This window comes from Nilaparvata lugens, chromosome 11 (genome assembly GCF_014356525.2).
Source record: "Nilaparvata lugens isolate BPH chromosome 11, ASM1435652v1, whole genome shotgun sequence".
In the NCBI taxonomy this organism is placed as follows: domain Eukaryota; kingdom Metazoa; phylum Arthropoda; class Insecta; order Hemiptera; family Delphacidae; genus Nilaparvata; species Nilaparvata lugens.
In genome coordinates, this window is record NC_052514.1 from 27,758,158 (window position 1) to 27,772,929 (window position 14,772).

Here is a 14,772-nt window from a genome sequence, read left to right on the forward strand (position 1 = left end):
ACCAAATCACAATCTGGAATTTTTTTAATTGTTTTACAATGTTAATGTTATGAAAATACTAGTATCAAAATATTCAGTTTTGTGGAATCATCGAACATAGACGACACTTATGTGTCTATGGGTTCACTAGGGTTGCAATCGTACAAGAGTCTTTTTCTACTATGATCTAATTCATATCAATCTAATCATACTTCTACTATTCTCATTACCATTGAATTAATACACCACCATTAAATTGTAAAACATCTTTTACTTTGAGTTATTCGAACTAATCCATTGGAGAGAAATGGAAACCTCCAATAAAAAGCTGATAATTCATCAAACTAATTTCCTTGGATTTTTGTATTATAACATTCTTTGATAATGGATGAGTGATGAAAAGTTATTTTCGTGGAATGTGATCTAGCTATAAGAAAAAATCGTGTCATAGAAGTAATAAGATTTTACCGTAGAAACGGTTTAATTAAATGATAGATAAATCTCAGAATTGGAAGTGGAAATCTCAACAATTATTGATTATTATAATATTAGATCAACTTTGTATCAGGTTGGAGAATCAAGTTTACACTGTTAGATCTCAAATTCAAATTATGATTGATAATGATTATTAATCATGGAAGAAACTGATTTTGAGTTAAAAACTATTTCAAAAGAGATGGAACTATCTGTACGGAATTCACTATTCAAACATCTCTGTAGAGAATTATTAAATCATTTTCAAAGATTTTTCTATACATTCTTTAAAAATGAATTAAAGATTAATCCGTATAAAGATTCTAAAGATAATGAAGTATTTTAATAGGGATAATTGTTTGAATGTTCAGTACTCATGGAAAATTACTAGTACTTTTTTGACAGTTGAAAATGGCCTAAATGCTCGAAACCAGTTGTGTTTATATAAAAAAGGCTACTTGTATTTCTCCATAATAACTCTACAGATAATTCAATAAATTCTATAGAATGAATTATAAGTTTAGTTCAATTTGAAGATTTATATCCTCTATATATCCTGCTTTATAAACTGTGGAGTAGAAAACTACCGTATTTTGAATTCAATTTTAAACTTAATCTAATCACTCCCAGCTTTAGGACAAACAACTTCAATATCACATATTTCTTGAGAGTGATAATAAATTTAAGTGATGATCGAAAGATTTCTTAGATATTAAACAACTCGCAAGTAACAAAACGTTGGCGAGAAGATGGACCGATACGTATATTCGAGTTAGGACCACTATGAGAAGATCGCTAAGCGATTGTGCTGAATTTATCTAGGGGCCGACAACTTACGACCCGAGTATACAATTTCGGCAAATGGAATTTCCCAGCTCCTCGGACCCAGTTTATTCGCTTTTCCGTTTCCTTTGGCCGGCAGTTTCCAAAAACTGGGAGCGAAGTGGTCCGATTTATGCTCGAGAAGTCCCAAGTCCTAAGAGTCGCCACCCTCGATCCTGGAGACATCAAGACACCGAGGAGTCGCTAAGGTGCCCGTTGGCTTGGCGCCAGTCCTCTTCTCTTTCTCTCTCTATCTCATCTCTTCATCCTTAAACCCTCGCACTCGTTGATGGTACAGGTCGATCCCGTACATCTCTGCACAAGGGCACTGTCGTTACTTCTCTAGATTTCGGGGAGGCTAGATATCATTCAACTAGTACAACAGTATATTTGTGATGTCTAGAGAGACTATCTGCATTATATGTGCGATATTCTATAGTCTGTACTTTCAACCATTCAAATATTTTATGTATTATTGTAGCTACTTTGAACTATGTTGAGAATCTAGTAGTTTGTTCTCCAACATCACCTAGTTTATCAATGTGAAAAGTCTCAATGTTCTCTAGTAGTAGATGGATGTTTTTTGATCTGGAACTTCCTATTTCTCATGTACGGGATGGCTTAACATGTATCTTCTCACATGTTACATTTTATCGTTCTAGTTATAGGTAGGTGTATTACACAATATTGCATTGAATTGTAACATTTTTGCGATACTTTATCTGGAAGGGGTTAAAGTAAATATTTCTAATCGCAGAGAAAACTGTCTCAAAAATTGCCCAAACCACTAGCTGAAAAAGGAAAATTAAAATTTTGAAATCTTGTACATCTAAATTTATAGAAAACTAACTACAACAGAAACTTCTCTTCTTAAATAGGATATTTTGTCACCATACTGAATTCCTGAGCATTTTTACATGAGAAATGAATGTATTAATGTTATAGTAGAGTTTGTAATCTTCTCCAAGGTTTGGGTTGGCAACTATAATTGAATGACAAATTTTTGTTCTCTCACTTTCATACCAGAAAATGGCAATTGAATCCATTTAAAATCTATCTTCGAAACAAGGTAGAAATAATAATTACTATCCATCAAATATTATCTTTGAAACAAATTTAACCTACCTTATCAAATATTGCAGGCTCGACAATCACGGTTATCAAAAATGGTCAACTTTGATTGTATGTGAATGGATTGTATAGTTACAAACGGATAAAGAATATTAAAATTTGCAAGCCTATCTCATTTTCATTCATGCTATGCTTAATATAAAAATCCTCAACACTGCCATAGATTTAGTGTTATCTGTTCATTAATCTCATCTAGATTAATTGATATGAGAAGTATTGAAATCTAGAACCAATAAATTTATTTTAATCCACGCTATTCTCCCAACTAAGGATCCTAGATTTTTGGAGAAACTTTTTCATTGTTCATGAACTTACCATATTATAGAATAAGTTTATGTTGGAAAGAAGTTTTGAAATCTATAACTAATAAATTTCATTTCCCGTCTATGGATTTTTTGCGGACATTGTTTTTCTTTCCTTATATTCTTTCAACTGACTTCACATCATGACATTGTTCAACAGTTTTTTGGCATTATTTAGAAGCGATTATAAATCATGAGCTTTGAAGCGTCGGCTTTAGGCGGAGGCGTCATGGGAATCTGAGGGCTTTTCATTGGCAACGGAACCGTCGCCGCCTCCCGTCGGCATCTGCAATTACTGATGAACAAAGTCTTTCGAAAGTGAAGGAGAAGGAAATCCAAAAACCTCTCACCAACATAAACCCGAGCGAAAATTTTTACACAGTTTTTAGTATTTGTTATTTTTGCGCCAAGTCATAACTGTCAGGACCGCCTAGTGGTTGGTTCATGTCTATTGCTTGTATTTCTGTCGTTTTCGGGGGAAAAATGGATTATGGAAAACGGATTAAGCAGTTAGAAGCTCGTTGACTATTATGTTGGTGGAGGGGAAAGTTGGGGAAGGATCAGCAAACAACTATCCTGCCAGTTTTGATCATGGAGAATATCATTATCATTAGTTTAGTTCACCAAGAATACCGAGCAGCCTCTCATTTTTCAATGCGAAACGACTGAACAAAAAAAAGCAGACAAAGACAATGTGGAACAAGTGGTGGTGGGAATTAATACTGGGGGATGAAGTTGTGGTAGTGAGTATATCTTCTGTTTTTCGGTGTTTTCATTATTTTCTTTCTGCAGCCAGTTTTCTTCGAATGAAAATGACGCGTCGCCATGAGCTCTCACCAACAATAAAATTAATTTATATGGCGCTCTTCACTTTTCATGTTTGTCTGAGAGGGCCTATTCTTCGCAAAGATGACGTGGGCGGGTGTTGAAAACAGGCGTTCTGATGCTTATTCATCTGTTTTGACTTGTTTTGATGGACGGAAAATTTGTGAGGAATATATTTTCATCATGTTATTATTCTTCAACTTGTTGATGATGGATGATTCAATTAGATAGACTGTAATAGATAATTTCCTTCTGCAAGTAATAAGAGATTGGTGATCTTAAACTGATAGGTAACTTATAGGTAATTTTCTTCTGCAAACTCATAGACACTGTTAACAAATAGGTAATTTTCTCCTGCAATTAAAAACGAATTATTCATAAACCATCATTATACATGAACCATACGATTTTCATGTCCATTGAACTAGTTGGGACAGAATGGACTCCATAATTTGAACCCAACACTGAAAAGCTCACAAGTGATGTAGCGGAGTGGAACTAACTATAAAGGCGTTCAGAAGAGAAAATCTTGGTTTTTCAATTTGTCAATAAGACAGAGGGGTCTTAGTTGAAAGTTTGGTTTGACTCCTCATGACAGGGTTATGACTGCAATATTTTCTCACATTTTTAGGATGTCCAACTGTTTGTCTAGGAAGGACAGGTCCTGTTGCCTTCACCTTTTCTCATAAGTTTAGCATCTGTAACCCTTTCAAATCAAATCCTGAAGCCCCCCTGCCTCCGTCGTGTTGATTACCAGAAGGAGTTTGCCATTGGTCGACAGTTCCGTGCGCAAAAAAAACCGAACACTCCATGATTCCAGAAACCCCTAGCCTCCGCCGCGTCCCCAGCCTGAAACCTCTCATTCGTAACACTATTTGTCGTGTATATTCACTGGTGTTATGTACCTTATTTTCCCTCTCCCTATCATTTCTATAATATGAATTGTTATGAATAAATTATTATAATTGAATTTTGGATTGTATGAATAAATTATGATTTTTATTGTGTAATGGGATTTATATTTAATATTTATAGGAAATATATTGGTGTTATATTATGCATGGTAGGTATTCAGCTGGTATTATAAGGTTGTGAAAATGATCAACTAATTCAAAGTTGACTTAATAAAATTAGCTAGACATTATGGTAACAATTTATAAAGGGGGAATCGCTTGGCTTGCGAGAGGATAACTCTATAACTCATGAGAAAGGAACTATAATTTGGAAGAATAAACGAAACAGATAATATATTCGAGAACTAAATAATCGGTTTAATTTAATTGAAACTCAAAATGAAACTGGAAACTTGAATAACATATTAAGAAAACTTTTTTAATAAACAATAGAATAATAATTACAGGATTTGCCTTCAATAAAATCGATGAATAATATATAATAATAACAATAATAACTCACTGAACCTGAAGAATGGTGTCTCTACAGAGAGGGGTAGAGCCGGGTCCAATTATCTGCTGTACATAGTTCCAGGTCCCATCCTCGTAACCGACTGCCAACAGGCATACATTTTTCAGTCCAATTCTACTTGTCATAAATTTTCACCGTCGTCGACACTTTTAATTTTTAAACATTGGATGCTCTCGGATTGTGAAAATGCATGTCAAATAATCGGCTACATTACAATTGTTTGAATAGCTAAAAAAATGTGTATCTTCATTTTTGCAATACTTTTTTGGTGAAATAGAATTAAATGAAACTATTTTTTTCAAGCCCATGATATCAGTCGATCCAAAATATCTAATTTGTGATTTGTGTGTGGTTGCAGTGACGGTGCTAACCGGAGGCAGCGGCGGCGGCAGCGTGACGGGGGCCGGTGATGGTGGTGCCGGTGGCGGAGGGGCCGGGGGCCATGCGCCCCTCTACGGTCGACTGGTGGCCGAGGAGTCTCTGGCCTCCCTGCAGGCAGCCGCGCTTCGCTCGGTGCCCGCGTCCGACATCCAGGCCATGCAGGCCAGGATACCACACCATTTCCGTAATCCCGCTCAGGCGCCGTTACGGAAGCTCAGCGTCGACCTCATCAAGACCTACAAGCATATTAACGAGGTCAGTGCCAATGCTAATGCTATTTACATTTATTATATCATTCATCACAAATTGCAATAATCAATTTATTTATTATATTCAATGATTCCTCATAAATTTAAAAAAATCATTAAAATGTACACACTGTACATTATCTATCATCTTTACAATGTAATAATGAGATAATTGTACAAAATGAAACATTAGGAAATGCTCCCCCAAAAGAGTAAGCTCGAGCTTGGGGAAGGAGCCAGCATAAAAAACTTCTAGATCTCGTAAATAAGTTTTCTAGATTAATTGATTCAATTTATTCATTCAAAATTTATACAAAATGGATGGATTTATAAGTTCTTATAGTCATTTTCCCATTCGTTTATTCGTTAGACCTAAATTATTATCATTAGACCTATTGCTGTAGTACAATTCGACTGTTCAATATCAACAGTTTCTTATCATTCTCAAACTGTTTTAATTTCAACTTGTCCAATTACTGGGCTCTTTTTGAAAGGGAAACTCAGTAAATTTTCGTGCTATGATTCCAATTTATCGGTCAACTCGAATTCAAGAAGTTCGTTGTCTTCTAAACCTTGTACTTTCTCAGGATTCTCCGAACTTGACAATTTTTTTCTTGACAGTTGAGTTCAAATTTCAGTCCTAAAAGAAATAAACTTGAAAAAAAGAATGTCTGTTACAAAATTACCTATGTATTCATGTTCTCATTTCTGTGTTTTTCCTTTCTTAGTTCCGTATCTAAAATCTAAATTGTACAGTAAGTTATTAATATTGATTACACACTAGTATCTCCTCAGTTCCTAATAGAAAATTATACTACGAATATAACAAGTGGTAAATGATATTTTCTACAAATAGAATAATAATAGATTCACAGTATGAAGTGCGTTGACATGAAATGTGTAGGTTGATTGATAGTGATATTGAGAAGCAGTTGCATTGCCATGGTGGGATCCATTGTAGTAGGCCTACGTGCCCGCCGTAAAAGTGAAGAAAGGCCTTACAATGTTAATGAGCGGGTGGTGTGTTAATGAGCCGGCTCTCAATAATAACGTGCCGAAATAAAGTTGCCGCAAGAAAAGTTGCCAGCCAAGTTTGGGGCGACGGATTTGCGGGTTTTGCCGTCGTCACTGTCGGAGGAGAGAGTTTGAGAGAAAAAGGTGGTGGATGTGTGTGTGTAAGAGAAAGAGAGACAGGGTTTGAGGGTGTCTCATTTCGGGGCGTTTCCACAAATTCGAAATTCCGGTCACGCTAAGCACTAACGAGGTAGTCGACCGCTACCGAACCCCCCTCCCTCTCTATCAACCCCCCGATCCAATAAAGATCACATCCCCGTTCTTCGAGATGATGGCCAATGTATACTATTGTTGCTACATTCAGATCCACTTTCAACTGGCAGTATTTTGTTAAATAGGAAGCATCTATGTTATTTGTAAGCGATGCTGACAGTTCAAAGTGAATATCACTGTAGTTGCTGTGAGATAGATGATCATAATGGAGAAATTGAACTAGTCTATGTACTGTAGTTGGTGGATGAATCGTGGGACGCCAATCTGGTAGATACGGGTGCCGTTTTTGTGTGGCTGCCACCGAGCTGAATAAGAATGAGAGAATAGATTGTTGTCATGAAATCTGTCTGAGATAGATCATCTTTGAGAAATATTACTAGTTCGTAGATGGACCAGAGTAAGCCAATCTGAAAGATACAGGTCCTATTTTTTTTTTGTCCTAGTTTTTGTAGTTTAGCTTTATTGGTTTCTTTTGTATGGGGAGAATATGAATGTGTTGAAATATTTCGTTTGAAGAGAAGGGTCATCCTTAAGGAATTGCACTCGGTTGCTATCATGCTCATGGTTGCTATTATAGAATGACAAGTTGATGAAGAGATTGATCCTTTATTTGAAGGTTGTTCTCATTTTTCTAATCAGGAGAATATTATTGTGTCAAAGCAGAGAGTATCAGTTGGTAAATGGGAGTCGTTTTGGAGATGATGTAAAAACACAAGGTTTTGGTTAATCTATGTATGGAAGTTTTTACATGAAACCATCTGAAAAAACGTCATTGTAGTGGAAAAATATAATTTGCTTAACATTCGATCATCCTCCAGAATAGACTTTAAATATGTGATCCATACTCTGACTTACCGGTTATTTTCACTAATTTACAACTCATCTCAATATTATCAAAGTTAGAGGAAATGGGGAAGAACAATGTAGGAAATAAGAATATGTTAGGAGGTTAGTGAAAATGTATTTCGTGAAAACTCGTACTTTGAAACTTCGAAATATTTGACTGCTATAGACTAGGCAGGAATACGACGAAAATCCGACAATTGATTAATGTAATTCTTTATTTTGATGTCTGATGTACCAATAGAAAATCATGGAATTGTATAGTATACACACTTCACACGTTCACAGGATATCTTGAACGATCATTAAAGTTGAACTTCAACTTAAGGACACTAGGAGATTTCTTCCTAGAAGATCTTTCAAGAATTTCTTTATACTGAAGTGTCTGTTGAGCAATGATGAAACTTGAAATTCTGATTCAATTTTCCTAGAGATAATTCTATTTTATTTCGAAAATAATCGCTGAAATAGCTATATTTATTTAATCGTCTGTCAAAGCATTGATGAGGGATGACGTTTGCCATCAGCGTTCGGCCATTTTCCGAACTCTCAGCATCTATGCTTTCAACACTAATTTAAAAATAATACTGCACAAACTTTTCCCATCCACTTATGTTGTCAATACGTATCGATGTCAGGATTGTCAATATCTCCATAGCTACCATTTTCAAACACATAAATTCTTGTAGACTCATCCACATCTTCTTGGCTTCAAAATTGTTCTCATGTTTACCTTATTATTGAATAGGTCTGACTTCTGGTTTTTCCCACTTGAGCTAGGCGCACACAGATCGTCATCGGACGGACGGCACGCATCGGACGATTAGATTTGATGCATTGTTTTCAATTGGAGTACGCATACCTATCCGCATCGTATAGGTATACGCACTCCAATGAAAACAATGCATCAAATCTAATCGTCCGATGCGTGCCGTCCGTCCGATGACGATCTGTGTGCGCTTACCTTTACAAGCACTATTTTTAATCTCGGTATTCGAACTCTCCAATATAATTTTCTGCTACTTGAAAATTTATTACCCGCAAATTCGAAACATTGGAAGTTTGAGAAATAGAGTAAAATTGGAAAGTTGAAGAAAATTGAAAATACATTGTCCTACATACAAATTGGATTCATGACCTACAAAGTTTTAATTGTAGAGCAAACCTTTCTATATTAATCCATAATCATCTTCCTGTGTATTTGTGGTTGATTCCCTTACCAATAAAACTACCTGAAAACGTCACAAACGTTATTATTTATTAGAATATTCAGAAACGAATTTTGTTTGATCGTTGCCAGTTCATCATCAATCTAGTAGAATGAAAGCTTGATCATCAAGCAGCAGAGTTTTATAATGAGATTGGAGCCACATGATTGAAAGTTTTTTGACCAATCACGGTTGAAGTCTGCAATTGGCCGTGAGAAGACACGCCCACAGTGGGCGGACTATTCAAAATACTGTCATTGGACACAATTTTGAACAACAGCAAATAGTAACACTGTGCTACAAATAAACATTTTAAACCCTTGAGGAATAATTCTACGTCAAATACAAGAATCACGATTAAATCCGAAAAGTAACTAAAAAACAGTGAAAAATAAGCATCATTGGAAGAGTTCTTATGTCAACCACAGCATTGATGATTTTCCTCCATTGTTTTGTTATGTTCGTTAATTTCTTGAGAAGTTCGGAATAGTAATCGCACGAAAATTCCAAGTTCAAATGTCACGGCCATGTAAGTGTTACAGATTCTTTCTCGTTAACAGTTTTGTTATAAATAATTAGTGTTACATTTCCGAAATTCTTGAAAAGAATGTCTTGCAAGTTTATACTGGTATCGACATTCCGAAACGTTTGATTCGTATAGAATTACTCCATTAGAAATAATTCAACCCTCATTTTTCTAATGATTAGCGAATTCTCTCAATAACTTTGATGATTCATTTCAGTTTCATATGTTCTTTGTTTTGATAAAATATGATTGATGATAACATGCTCATACTAATACAAGCGTATATTGTGGTTCATGATATCAAGCATAACTCGAGGTATCATGGCCTTCAAGTTTTCAAACACTTGATAGGAATTCATTTTTGCATTGTTTGAGATTTGCAAAGTACTAATCTAATCGATTCGATTTATCTAAAAATCTTATTCTACCTATCTGAACTAATGATACTGAGTCTTATGATAGCCTACCGGTACCAATCTTTACGAAGGTTACCTTTGTGATATTAATCAGGTCCAGACAATTCGTTGTATCCTAAAATAATAAATATATTGCAAAAATTATATAGATCTCATGAAACTGGAATTGGAACAGCATAAGTAATTATGCTTTAGAAGGTATCAATTGATTAGAATACAGTAGGAGTCCAACACACGTACATCCACACAGTTTTAGTCATTCTCATGAACCAATTTAAATGACGTTTCATTGAGCCTCCTTGACAATTCCAGCCATTTTGCCATCCATCCATTTCTTGTGCTGACTGCCAATCTGTTTTGACTTTGGACTTGATTCGCAGTTTATTCGCATAGCGGCTGTTAATCGGTGGTCGCTGTGCTGTATTCACATTCACTACAAACTGGCAGCATTGGTTAAATAGGAAGCGATGTTGTTACAAGGAAAGCTGGCTGTGTATTTCACCATAGCAGCTACAGCTAACAGGAAGGGAATTGTTTTAATTGGTTGCGTGAATGTTGTACGGTGATGTGGTGGGAGGGGGGGAGTGTTAGGGGAAGGTTCTGTGAGGCCGAAACTCAAAATATGCAGGTAAACGAGTCAGTTGGACACGAAAAACTCGTCTAATTCGATTAGTCCGCATTGCGTTCTCAATCGATGATTGTTAGCGGCCCGGGTATCACCGGAAATCTCTTCATTTTGGCGCGCTCTCATTCGGTTTGCCACTGGTTACCATTCATTCACGGCCACTCCATCAATCATTATTCCTCTTCTCTGCCCTACAGTCTTTCTATAAATCATCATCTATCTATCTTTTATACCAAATTTTTATTATAAAGACTAGGACAATATATTATTTCTATTTCACAATTTTTGAAGCAGGTAATTTTGATGATTCAACAAAATCTTTCATCTTTTTAGTGTAGTTGAGAAGTTGTGGTAATTATTCATATTAAATAAAAAGACTAAGAATTTGTCAAAACCACATATTTTATTGAAGGTGGAAAGACCGGTTTCGGTTGTCACACCATTGTCAATCACTGATAAACTAAAACTAAATACAAAAGTAGCAGAATTTATACTAGTGGGCGAGTACCGCTATTGGTCAAGGACTTGAACGACATGGTGGGTCGGTTGCATAGACCGCCATTTTGTGCCGTTTCTATTATATGCACTGTTAGACTGTGGGAGACTTGAGTGGGAGAAGAGTGTCTAGGCCAATGGCAGGCGTTCATGTCCTTGACCAATAGCGGTACTCGCCCACTAGTATAAATTCTGCTACTTTTGTATTTAGTTTTAGTTTATCAGTGATTGACAATGGTGTGACAACCGAAACCGGTCTTTCCACCTTCAATAAAATATGTGGTTTTGACAATTTCTTAGTCTTTTTATTTAATAAATCCTCTATTCTTGAAAATGTCATAAGTGTTCGTAACTTGTTGTGGTTTTATAAAAAGGGTATTAGTAAATTTCCATAAATTAAAGATTATTTATTTAGATATCTACCATTATTTGATTTCAACTTTTATAACGATTTTTTAAAGTTGAAAAAATTGAATAGTTGTTGGCAACATCGCTTTGTGCTTTGATTATTCGTGGAGAAGTACCACAACATCACTCAAAATACAAAAACTATTTTCTTCTCATTTCCTTAGCATTCATAAGTAAAGCCACTAATTCTTATCATTAATCCTCACTTCATTAAACATTTACAGATTAACCAGTCGCACATTTTTTTGGTCATCAATAGAAAAATAAATTTCAACGTAAAAACGTATTTCAAATTTTACTTAATGTTCTTTGTTGGATGGTTCATCCAATTATTTTTCTTTCAAAATCGCAGTTTTCCATATTAATCGCGACGAATCTAAATTGGAATGTTATTAAAGCTATTGATTCATGAAAAAATGCGTAATTCTTCTGAGAAGGTCATTCCGATAAGAGGTTCCATCTTATCGTATGTTCAGTGCAGTGACACCATTCACCAACTACGCTTAATTTATTGTGTTTGATTTTGGCGCCAATGATCTTTGTTATGTCAACAAATATTGTCCAAGACAGAATTACATTATTTGAATAATAACAACAGTTGTGATAACAACTTTCAATACTATTTATTAATCATTCAATAATATTGACTACAATAATATTAATCATCCCGTTATCCTAACGATTGTTTATGAAGATCCCAATAAATGAAATAAATCAGTTTCTATAATTTTTGTGAATAGTTTTATGTTATCTTGTTGGTTAGTTTTGAAATTTTTATTCCACAACGTATCTGACAGTAGGCCTACTTCATTCTCATTCATTTTCCAAAAGTATGCAACTTTTAAACCCCTTGATCGATTGTTGATCTATTGTAATCTCATATTTTGAAATATTAATTACCTTCTCTGTTTAGAAATTGATAAATATTGTCTTTGACAAATTAAAAATTGAAGTGTTTACTGGGAAGTTTATATTTCATACTGAACTATAATTTTATAGATGTTTATTTATTTATTTCATTTTCACATGCACAAAATCAGAACAATGATTGGGAGAGAAACAACAGAATCAATCCAAAACTATTTCTCCCCCGAATTTAGATAGTTGATGAGCAGATATGAATAAGGTTATGGTACCACTTCTTATAATATTTAACAAAAATTTACCGTCCAAATATATAAATGAATTTATATAATTATATTTTTAAACACACTAAGTATGTTCCATAAACTTGGAATTTCAAAAATCAATAGTAAGAATAAGATATCGTTGGTCGCGACTTCCTATTTAATTGAATTGTATACAATCAACTAGCTCAGATTAAATATGAATATTTCCAAAATAAATAGATAAAATGAAAATCTATTGAACAGATTATTCTTGTCCACTGCTCTTTAGTAACTCGCTTTAGTATAGACAAACCGTAGTGTTTCCTCCAAAAAGTTATTATACCTCGTCAAAGCCCATCTTTCCAATGAACTTCCGTCATGCTTGACAAAAAAGGATACAGTTGTCGTTTATTGTATTCTATCTCATCAGATCGGGGAAATGTGGGATTAGGGGGCAACCCTTACCTCCAGGTGAACCCAGGACACGTGAATCCAGAAGTAGTCATCGTTGTGTGAGGGGCTCGAAGGCTTCCCCCCTCCACCACCTAGGACTGTTGGTCACACACTAAGGTCGAATAATTAGCGGCGCCTTCATTAACAGTCTCGGGAGACGCTTTTGTTGCAGCCAGTACTGTCGTTGTGCCCCTCTCCCCCCCCACCACCGATGATCAGGACGGACTCCCGTTATTAATTGGCTACCCTGTCGCCTTGACAGACAGGAGGCCGTCTCTGATGAGGAGAACCCCGTTGCTCTCTCTCTCTTTCTCTCTCTCTCTCTCTCTCTATTGAATTGGCTGGGATCTGGTGGCACAGATTAGGCTTGGGTCGGGTTCAGCTTTATTTTTGTTATCTATTTACATTGTATCAATCTACATAAATTTAACTAATTTTTACCTTTTATGCAACTACAGATACAGTATATTTCCTTATATTGTTATATGATAATTATTATACTTTGTAGAATCTTAGTTTTCAGGGTTGTTTTGTGTGCATGTGTGAGTGAATGGCAACTTGATTAGATCTTCATTTCTGATAGGTTTTCCTATATGATTTATCTAGTGGAATTTGAAATATTGTTTCCAATTGTATTAATAAATTAAGTTTGAAATTATCTTTCATTATATGTAATTGTATTTTGATTAAGAGTTTTATTTTCTTATATTAATCTTATTACCTAATTTGTAATCTATTTTTTCTGTTTTCTTATGTGAATTTTTCTTCTATTGTAAAGGGTTGTGTGGTAGAGAGGACCAGGAGTCCTAACTTCACCCTAATAAAGACATATAAACAATCAATCTCTCTCCCTCTCTTTCTCTAAATAAAGAAATCCAATCTAATCTAATCTTTCACCATAAATTTTTTGTAAACATTTATTTTGTATTAGTTATCAATTTGAAGTTAGATTTTCTGTTCATTCTTTAAATTTTTAGTAAAATCTTGATTTTGCTATTCATAGTATTCATTTGTATGAAATGTATAGGGTTGTGTGGCAGAGAGGACCTGGAGTCCTAACTCCGTCCTTAATAAAGGCAATCAATCTCTCTCTCTCTCCCGGTTGTATGTTAATGGGAAGGATATTATTTCATATCCTTTTCAGAGGAACGACAATTATTTGTTGAAACGCCGTCGATTTATGAAGTTACATTACAATATTATATTATCGTTATTCTTATTGCATTCAATCTTTATTATCATTGATCAATTTTTTATAATTTGTAAAATTCGTTAGAGTATTAGCAATGACGTCATTTAATGTACATTAGTGTATAAGCTAGTAAATATTGTAACATACATAAATAAAGAACTCCAATCTACTCTCTCTCTCTCTCTTTTGAGGGTCAAGTGTAAGAGAGGGCCGCCTGCGAACTTACTTCGCCCTACTAGGATTAAATAAATGCAGCAATTAAATTCTCTCTCTCTCATATACACCTGAAAACGTAACTAGTCTGGAGAGAAAATAGAAGATATGATAATGGTCAGGTATTCGAGAATAAGTTTGCAGTTAGTTATCAGAAACGGAAAAATATTGTGCTATATGAAATAGTGGATTGTATTGTGAAAGGTTTTATGAGAGGGAAGAAAATTCAACTAGTCAGTTGCATAGATACCCAGTATCGAATTCAACCACCGTGAAATAGACTCATTACATTGACGTCGTATTGGTACGTTGGTTTTATTTTTTCGGTTCCTTTAGATAAAATAATTGTATGGCAGTTGAATTCCATTGAATTTTCGTGCAACTGGCTCAAGGAATCCAAAATTTCGCTA

The 14,772-nt window shown here is 34.9% G+C and overlaps 1 protein-coding gene and 1 long non-coding RNA gene across 4 annotated transcripts in view; one reads left to right on the forward strand and one right to left on the reverse strand.

The window, feature by feature from the left end:
* Positions 1 to 14,772, forward strand: part of LOC111048296 (serine/threonine-protein kinase minibrain) — a 159,875-nt gene that overhangs the window by 94,689 nt on the left and 50,414 nt on the right. For all 3 annotated transcript variants that reach the window (XR_002605893.2, XR_002605895.2, XM_022334171.2), the window contains exon 2: positions 5,317 to 5,594. Coding sequence is in view for 1 of the 3 variants with exons in the window: in XM_022334171.2 (XP_022189863.1) it covers positions 5,317 to 5,594 (278 nt within the window). In the remaining 2 variants the exon portion in view is untranslated. The remainder of the gene's footprint in view (positions 1 to 5,316; positions 5,595 to 14,772) is intronic.
* LOC120353610 overlaps positions 4,792 to 14,772 on the reverse strand; it is a 91,881-nt gene continuing 81,900 nt past the window's right edge. Inside the window, exon 3 of the long non-coding RNA XR_005572496.1 lies at positions 4,792 to 5,575. This is a non-coding gene — a long non-coding RNA (uncharacterized LOC120353610). The remainder of the gene's footprint in view (positions 5,576 to 14,772) is intronic.